We start from the raw sequence: 9,552 nt of genomic DNA, 5'->3' as shown, positions 1-9,552 counted from the left end.
AGAGAGGTGGGGAAAGGGGGACAAGCCAACTAAGGCAGTGAGGGAGAATCGTATAAGGTGCAAGAACCACTTTGCTGGATGGGGCCAGAGGTCCCTCTAGGTCAGCACGTACGTTTCCAAAAGCAGATCTGGAAACTCACAAGCAAAGCGTATTGTCAACAGCTCCTCTATCCCTACACAAAAAGTAACTGTCTTGGAACATGGAGGTTCAGTTTCTCTAAAGTATCTAACACCGGTCAATAGGCTTCCTGCTCCGTGTACATGTACATTTTCCTCGGTCTGAATCGCAAGCGAAAGGAGTCCCCCCCTCCCCGACTGGACTTGGCCACAGCAACTTTCCGTAGCCTTGAGGCAACTCCTCATAGTTTTGATACCCCCCTGTCCCATCCAGTTACAGGTCACCTCTGAGCCCCAGCAAATGCAGAGGGACTCCTGCTTTTGTGCCCGCCTCCTCGCAGGCATCAGGCCAGTCACCGTTGCACACAGTGCACCGTTGCACATACCACACAGACTTTGCTCTGATATAGCAAAAGCAAATTCCTATGCACTTGTCACGGCTCAGATGGGGTGTCACCTGATGCTGCCACCACTCTGGATTTAGATTCCCTTGAGAAGGCCCAGAGCACCCTCCCAAGACCTTCAAACCTCCCTTTTGGCCAAATAATAGGCGTGAGGACCAGGCAGAGTAAACAACAAGGGAAAGGTTTATTTTATAGGAGGTCAAACAACAAAGGTGCAGAATAACAGTAAGTGGGTGAAGAAAAAAAATCAAATGCCCTTACGCATCTAAATATACTGTCCCTAGCTCACTATCCGCAGTGGCCTTAGACTACTCACCCTTCCCTCAGGATGAGGGTCTCTTCCCTGCAGCAGCCTTCCTTCTGGCTCTGCCCTCTGGGAAGAAGAACAGCTTTTCCTGCTGCTCCAGATCTTTTATTCCAAGCCCTCCTCTCTTTTCCTATTGGTCAATTTTGGCTCCAAAACCTCTCAGGGTCTTCTGGGAGTTGTAGGCCCAGCCTCACCTACTGCAAGCCAGGCTTCCTGGGCCTAGTAGACCCCCGGTGGCACAGCCCAGATCATGACAGCACTTCATTCAGTGTGTGGCTCTGCCCCCAAGATGGGGAAGGCCCATATTTATTATTTACATTTGTATCCCGTCCATCCCACGGACGGGCTCAGGGCGGGTAGCATCATTAGAGTCAATACAGTTTCCATTTAAAACGCTATAAAACATTATAACAATTAAAACAATGGGTACAGCTTGAAACAGCGTCAGTTGGCTATAAAGTTCTGGCCCGATGGTGCAGTGAGTTAAAGCCCAGTTGCTGGTGGTCAGTAAATAAGACGGCAGACAGCAACCTCAGGGGGGCCATAGATGGGCGCCCGTTGCCTCAAACAAAGGCCTGGCGGAAGAGCTCCGTCTCGCAGGCCCTGCGGAATTGAAGACGATCCCGCGGGGCCCTGGTCTCAATAGGGAGCATGTTCCACCAGGCTGGAGCCAGGACAGAGAGAGCCCTGGCCCTGGTCGAGGCAAGATGGGCGTCCTTCGGGCCGGGGACCACCAGGAGGTGTTGATCTTTCGAGCATAATGCTCTTTGAGGCATATATGGGAGGAGGCGGTCCTTTAGATATGTGGGTCCCAGGCCGTATAAGGCTTTGTAGGTCAAAACCAGGGCTATTTTTGGGCAGGAACGCACAGGAACAGAGTTCCGGCTGGCTCCCGAGTTGGCCACGCCCAACAGGAACTCATTAGCATAATAGGCCACACCCAACAGCAGGAACTCATTAGGATTGGCTACATTAGGGGTGTGTGGCCTAACATGCAAAGGAGTTCCTGCTACAAAAAAAGCCCTGGGTTTTGACAACAGACAAGGTAAACAGAATAAGAAGCAAAAGGTGGGTGTGGCTGGATGACCACAGTTCTGGTAACGTGGGGTGTGGCCTAATATGCTAATGAGCTGCTCTGTCAGGGGTGTGGCATAATATGCTAATGAGTTTCTGCTGTTGGGTGTGGCATACTATGCTAATGAGTTCCTGCTGGGCTTTTTCTACAAAAAAAAAAGCCCTGGTCAAAACCAACACCTTGAAGCGAATCCGGTACTCAACTGGCAACCGATGCAATTGGCGGAGGACGTGCCTAACAAAGGCAGCCCTTCTAGAAGGCATTCTGACTGCAAGACTGGACAACGCATCCATTGCTTGCAAGCCCAGCCCCGGCCTTCGGTGTTCTCAACCGTGCGGGTGTGAGTTTGAACACGCTAATTGGAAAGCAGCATATTAATTTGCTGCTTTTGTAAATACCCCCAGAGGCCTCTTCCAAGCAGTTCTTCATAGCCTTGACAAGGAGAACAGAAAGCTCGATGGCCCTTTTACGGCTTGCTTCGTGAGTGGGATGCGAGAGGATCGCAACAAAGCTGTGGTGTGGCGGGGGGGGGGGGGGTCCTTGTAATGGTTCGTCCTTCGCTATCCTTCCCAGGTCTCTGAAAAGTTAGATTCAAGTCCAGTTAACGCCTTAAAGACGAATGAAATTTTCGGAGTGCGAGCTTTAAAGCTCCCTTCATCAGGTGGAACTCTCTGCCGGACAACATCCGTGCCCTGCGGAACTTAAGGCATGTAAGGTAGCGATGTTCCACCAGGCGGAAGATGAAGAAGAAGAAGAGGAAGAAGAAGAGGAGAAGAAGAGATTGGATTTATACCCCGCCCTTTTTGTGGTCCTGTGTCTCAGAGCGGCTTACAAACTCCTTTTCAAGGACAGCTGTTGTCAGAACTATGGCTTGCCCAAGGTCATCCAGCAGGTGCAAGTGGAGGAGTGGGGAATCAAACCCGGTTCTCCCAGATTAGAATCCACGCACTTAACCACGACACCAAACTGGTTGAGGATGGTGTTCTACCTGGCTGCCACTCCTGTTCTTCCTGTTTTTTTCCTGTTTTCCCAGTGGCATACTTTGGCAGTTTATCGCCATCTTAATTTGCCATTGTTCATAGTGTATTATTATTTTAATATTCTGGGAACGCTGTCGTTTTAATGTTTTGGGGGACGCTGCTGTTTAAAACCGACGATGTCGCTTTGACGCTTCTATGACATACACCGCCCCGAGCTCTCTTTTTAGGGCGGCTTAAGAATCTAATTAAATAAATAAAAATGCAAGTCGGGACGGAGATCCCTGAGCCGTTATATCCCTGTCAGAAGGCGGGAGGGGTGCTTGCATTGTGCCTTTGGATCCCGGCCCCTCCCACCTTCTGACTGGGATGTAAGGGCTCGGGGATCACCGTTCCGACTTGCATCTGATGAAGGGAGCTTCGACTTCTGGAATCGCGGACCCCAAAGATCCCGTTGGTCTCTAAAATGCAGACCAGTGCGGCTGCCCTCTGAACCTTCCCAGGCCCCTGATGCACCTTCTTTTGCGTCTCAACTCCTGAATGGGGCGGGGCACGTGGAGGGTGAGGATGGAGAAGTCCTTCTCTTTCTGCCTACACCTCCACGGGGAAATTCAGAGCTCAGGATTGCCCTTGGCCCAATCAGGAGGGAAGACTGTAACCAATCCTGGGAAAGGGGGGCAAGGATCTGGAGAAACGTATAAAACCCACTTCCCCAAGACCTCAATGGGCATTTCCTGGTGTTGCTCAGCAAAGTTGTTGTGGCTGTGGGTTGGAAACTGGGGAAATACGTGTGGGTTGATCGGATCCAGCAGTCTGAACCAAGGTAAAAGAAGAAGAGGAGGAGGAGGAGGAGGAGATTGGATTTATACCCCGCCTTTCACTCGGACTCTCAGAGCGGCTTACAGTCTCCTTCCCTTCCTCTCCTCACAACAGATGCCCTGTGAGGTAGGTGGGGCTGAGAGAGCTCTGAGAGAACTGTTCTGGAGAGAACAGCCCTGAGACAACTTGTGACTGACCCAAGGTCACTCCAGCAGCTGCACGTGGAGGAGTGAGGAATCAAACCTGGTTCTCCCAGATTAAGAGTCCATGCACTGCCACCAAACTGGCCCAAGTGAACTAAGGACCAGTTCAAGGTAGCTGCACTAAGGAATCCCTTGTTATTTTCTTCCCTTTCGTCTGTTCCGGGGCTCCCCAAAACGGTGCCCCTGGGCACTACGGTGCCCACCGACACCTTTCCTGGCGCCTGACCAGGTCATTTTAGAAAATGGGTGAGACCAGAAGGGGGTTTTGTCCAGCAGGGCTTCTGACCGGCTATACGGATTTTTTAAAAATGTTGCTTTGGCAACAGCTGTGACCTCTGCACAAGGCTCTTCACCGTGTGACTGGAGATACGTTGTGATTATACAGGTAAAGGTAAAGGTTCCCTTGCTCGAAAGCCAGTCGAGTCCGACTCTAGGGTTGCGGTGCTCATCTCCGTTTCCAAGCTGAAGAGCCAGCGCTGTCCGAAGACGTTTCCATGGTCATGTGGCCGGCATGACTAAACACCAAGGCGCACGGAACGCTGTTCCCTTCCCACCGAAGTGGTACCTATTTGTCTACTTGCAATTTCTTGCTTTCAAACTGCTAGGTTGGCAGGAGCTGGAACTAGAGATGAAAGCTCACTCCGTCATGCGGCAACCCGGGTCTCGAACTGCTGAACTACCGACCTTCCACAGCCTGCAGTTCAGCATCTTAACCACTTGAGCCACCGCAGCTCTACGCGATTATACAAGGAAGTATTTAAAAACAGCATGCTCATTTTAAAAGGCATCTTGTTAAACAGGGATTTTGCTTGAACGCATTGATTTTTTTGTGGATGGCTGTGCCCCCTGCACCAGCCAGGCTGCATGTGCGCCCACCACTCTGTGTTAGAATTGCAAAGGTGCCCCACGGGTTCAAAAAGGTTGGGACCCCAGTGTTAGGCTAAGAAGGGGGGATATCCTCTGGAACAAAAGTTTAGGTCAACTGGTCAGCTTTTTGAAAACGACAAGTTACCAGCAACTATTTGCACTCTTTAAGCTCTTCTTAGCCAGCATGGTGAAGTAGTTAAGAGCGGTGGACTCTAATCAGGAGAGCCAGGTTTGATTCCTCACTCCTCCACATGGAGCCTGCGGAGTGGCCTTACAACACAACAAGAGCCCTGCTGGGTCCATCCAATCCAGCATCTCGTCCCACACGGGGGCCAACCAGTACCTCTGGAGGGCCAACAGCAGGGCAGAGAGGCCGAGGCCTTCCCCTGATGTTGCCTCCTGTCACTGGGATTCAGAGGCTGAGTGCTGCTGAACATGGAGGTTCCCTTTAGCCCCTGTGACTAGTAGCCACTGATGGATCTCTCCTCCATGAATCTGTCTAAAGCAAACCCCTTTTAAAGCTGTCTATGTATATGGCCATCACTACATCCTCTGGCAGCAAGCAAGCGATTTGACTACTGCATAAGTTAGTTGGCTCTGGAGCCCTCCTTCCTGAGCGAAGACAAAAAATGTGTAAGCCGGAGGCTAAAAAACTGTGAGCTGGCTCACACTAACACAGCTTAGAGGGAACACTGCTCCTGGCACTGGGATCTGGAGGATTAGCACTTCTGAATGTGGAGGTTCCCCATAGTCACTGTGGCTAGTAGCCACTGACAGACCTTTCCTCCAGTCCCAGTTCTCTCAGAACCCTCTCAGCGCCCCCCCCCCCGCCTCACAAGGTGCCTGTTGTGGTGAGAGGAAAGGAATCTGATAAGCCGCTTTGTGACTCCTTCAGGTAGAGAGCAGCGGGGTTAAAAAAAAACAAACCCTCCTCCTCTTCTTCGAATTCTTAAAAGACCAGACCAAGTTCCAATTGTATTCCACCCCGTTGCACACTTACCTTCGCTGTGCTGGCTGCCTGCACTTCCCCCTCCGTAGCTGTAGCCGGGGTCAGGAAATCCTGGGTGGGGGTTGTACGGATGAGGCGGCGGGTACTGGTACGGGAAGGCCATGGGCCACGGGGCAGCTCCCGGGTGGGGCAACGGAGCCAACGTGTCCTGGTCTGAGGCGCCACTGGATCCATCATGGTCGTGCAGAGACAGGTTGGCCATGTCTGAAAGGGAAGCGGAGAATGGGGAGAAATTAAACCACGGTCAGAGGCAGTTACGCGGGGGGGAGAAGGTTCCCTCAATCCACCCTGGCCCTCCTTCCTCTCTCTCTGTTTTCACTGTTCGTGTTTTAGTTAACTGTTGTTTTTAATTATTTTTCTACTGTGTTGTTTGAAAGCGTGTTTTAATGTTTTCGATGGTGTGTCGCCCTGGGGATCGTTAAGCTGGGCCGGAAGGTGGCATAAAAGTGTTCTTAAGTGGACGTGCCGTCGAGTCGCAGAAGACGTACGGTGACCAGTGTTCCCACTAAGCTGAGTTGGTGTGAGCCAGCTCACAGTTTTTTAGCCTCTGGCTCACAGACTTTTGCCTTAGCTCAGGAAGGATGGATCCAGAGCAAACTGATTTATGCAACAGCCAAATTGCTCGCTCACAACTTTAATAGCCAGTAGCTCACAAAGCAGAATTTTTGCTCACAAGACTCCACAGCTTAGAGGGAACATTGATGGTGACTCCGTAGTGTTTTCAAGACGAGAGACAAATAGAGGTGGTTTTGCCATGGCTTGCTTCTGTGTAGCAACCTTGGACTTCCTTGGCGGTCTCCCATCAAAGTACTAACCTGGGCCAACCCTGCCAGCTTCCAACGACAGTAGTTACATTTGAGTTATCACCTTTGTTAATATTATCCCAGTTGGGAGCCTGTTTATGTGGATCGTTATACACCAGACTGTGAACCCCTTTTGGGTCCATGATAATCATGTGAAATTGCCCTTTTTGTGATACGATACACTGACTGATACAACAGACACGACTGAAAAAGATCCCGAAACAAGGTCACATCCGGAATCCTTGTCTCGTGACAAAAGTGTAGTATTGATTCCACGGCTGCATACGGAGTCTGGAGCCCCGTTAGTTTATGAAGACGTTTACAACGTCCCCGCAATTGTTTATACATTGATTTGTACTGCCTGGCTCCTTTTGTGGACAGCTCAAAGTTATGAGCTGGGTTTCATCTACGATTTCTTTGCTGTATGTTTATGTTGTAACTAGGCTTCCCAAGTCCCCCCAGGGGGCAGGGAAACCCCCACCCCAGAAGCCCGTTCCCCGCCACCGGCGGATTGGGCCCCGGGGAGAACCCCACCCCGACGTGCGCGTCACCCGGAAGTGACGCAACCACGCCGGGCACGCTGGGGGCGGGGCCACGGTCATCCGAGGGAAAACTCTATGGTTTTCCCTCAGATGGTCGTGGCCCCGCCCCCAGCGTGCCCGGCGTCGTCACGTCACTTCCGGGTGACGTGCGTGCGGCGCGGGAGTCCCCCGGTAAGGAGATATTTCGACTTGGCAACCCTAGTTGTAACACTGATTGTTACATTTACTGTCTTTAAGACATTTGATAGTATGGTATTGCGAATAAAGTTTCTAATTCAGAGCAGTTTAGGGCTACATGGCGTTTATACTCCCTTCGACAGCTTCTGAGATCTGACAAGACCGGGCTAGCCTCAGCCATCCGGGTCAGGACGCAATAAAATAAATAGTATATGTTTGTGTGCGTAAACTGCAAGCAAGCAACAGCCAACTTATGGTGACCCCAGCAAAGAGCCTTTCAGGGCAAACGAGAAGCAGAGGTGGCTTTCCATTTCTTTCCTCTGCAGAGTCTTCCTCAACAGGCTCCTTTCCAAGTGTCATGATCTGGGCTGTGCCACCAGAGGCCTACTAGGCCCAGAGAGCCTGGCTAGCAGTAGGTGAGGCTGGGCCTACAACTCCCAGAAGCCCCTGAGAGGTTTTGGAGCCAAAACTGACCAATAGGAAAAGAGGAGGGCTTGGAACAAAAGATCTGGAGCAGCAGGAAAAGCTGTTCTTCTTCCCAGAGGGCAGAGCCAGAAGGGACTGACGCTGCTGTGGGGTAGAGACCCTCATCCTGAGGGAAGAGTGAGTAGTCTAAGGCCACTGCAGATAGTGAGCTTGAGACAGTATATTTATTTTATTTATTTTCGATTTAGATGCGTTAGGGCATTTGATTTCTTTTCTTTTCACCCACTTACTGTTATATTTCTGCACCTTGTTTGTTTGACCTCTTATAAAATAAACTATTTTCATTGTTCACTCTGCCTGGTCCTCATGCCTGTTATTTGGCCAAAAGGGAGATCTGAAGGTCTTGGGAGGGTGCTCTGGGCCTTCTCAAGGGAACCTAAATCCAGAGTGGTGGAAGCGTCAGGTGACACCCCACCTGAGCCGTGACACCAAGTACCAACCCAGCTTCGCTGCCGAGATGTGATGAGATCAGGCTGCACCGTGCCGCTTTCCCTCCCAGAAATACAGTAATATATGTAGAACAAAGTTAAGAGTCCAGCGGCACCCTTAAGATTGACAAGGTTTTATCCAAGGTGTAAGCACACTTCGTCAGATACCCGAAGAACTGTGCTTGCACACGAAAGCCTATACTCAGGGCCTGTTCCGCAGGGCCTGCAAGACGGAGCTCTTCCGCCAGGCTTTTGCATAGGGGCCACCGCTGCCACCACCACCAACGGTGGCAGTATCACCAGGATTAGGAATCACCCTTGGAAGCTCCGCCACAAATCGCGTGGCACTGACAATGTGGGATTGGCTTGAACTACCTGCCGGACAGTGTCAACCCAATGGGGAGGATTTGAAGATGCCCTCAATACCACTCAAGACCATCTTGTCTACAAAAAGCACTTTATTACTGTTACTGTTGTAATTATTCATGATTTATAAGTACCAACCCAGCTTAGCTGCCGAGATGTGATGAAATCAGGCTACACCGTGCCCCTTTCCCTCCCAGAAATACAGTAATAGATGTAAAACAAAGTTAAGAGTCCAATGGCACCTTTAAGACTGACAAAGTTTTATCCAAGGTATAAGCACACTTTGTCAGATACCCAAAGAACTGTGCTTGCACACGAAAGCTTATACACAGAATTAAACTGTGTTGGTCTTAAAGGTGCCACTGGGCTCAAACTTTGTTCTGCTGCTTCAGACCCAACACGGCTGACCACCTGAGTAATATATGTAAAATCACTATCACTTGCCTATCAAATTTAATTGAGCCGTGAGCAGGTGAGATGGGGGGGCGGGGCATAAACCTTGCCCCATGATAGGAGTACATGCTTAGCAGAGTTTCCCCACCTTTTCTCTGCCTGCCAGAAGTGCAGGCAAAATGGAAAAGGATGTGGGATCTTTGGGAAAACTGCAAAATCTCCAAAGCAAAGCAAGAACTAATAATGGTAACGTTAATCGCTGGTAGACATTGGCAGTCTGCATCAATTCCATTGCTGCAAGAACGGCACTTATTCATAAGACTACGTGCAATTTGGATACATTCTGAGATACCTCACGCCAATCCAGTCTCTTAGAGACATGGCAACCTCTAATGCTCCAGTGTTGGGTCAGATCTCTCAAATGATTGCTATGTTTCAAGTGAAAGCCAACTCTCCCTTCTCTGCTCACACTGAATGGATTGGATCTATCCCTTAGTCCAGGGGTCATTTCCTGCGGGAGCGCACAGGAGCGGAGGTCCGGCAGTAAAGAGCCCAGGGGGTGGGCACATGCAGCAAGCC

The 9,552-nt window shown here is 50.5% G+C and overlaps 1 protein-coding gene across 1 annotated transcript in view; it reads right to left on the bottom strand.

The window, feature by feature from the left end:
• Positions 1–9,552, bottom strand: part of DVL3 (dishevelled segment polarity protein 3) — a 116,259-nt gene that overhangs the window by 1,034 nt on the left and 105,673 nt on the right. The window contains exon 13 of the mRNA XM_015407724.1: positions 5,770–5,982. Within this exon, the coding sequence (XP_015263210.1) occupies positions 5,770–5,982 (213 nt within the window). The remainder of the gene's footprint in view (positions 1–5,769; positions 5,983–9,552) is intronic.

The sequence above is a fragment of the Gekko japonicus genome, unplaced genomic scaffold (genome assembly GCF_001447785.1).
Source record: "Gekko japonicus isolate JY-2015 unplaced genomic scaffold, Gekko_japonicus_V1.1 scaffold1994, whole genome shotgun sequence".
Classification (NCBI taxonomy): Eukaryota; Metazoa; Chordata; class Lepidosauria; order Squamata; family Gekkonidae; genus Gekko; species Gekko japonicus.
Note: the sequence above shows the minus strand (reverse complement) of the source record. Positions and strands in the feature narration are given on the sequence as shown.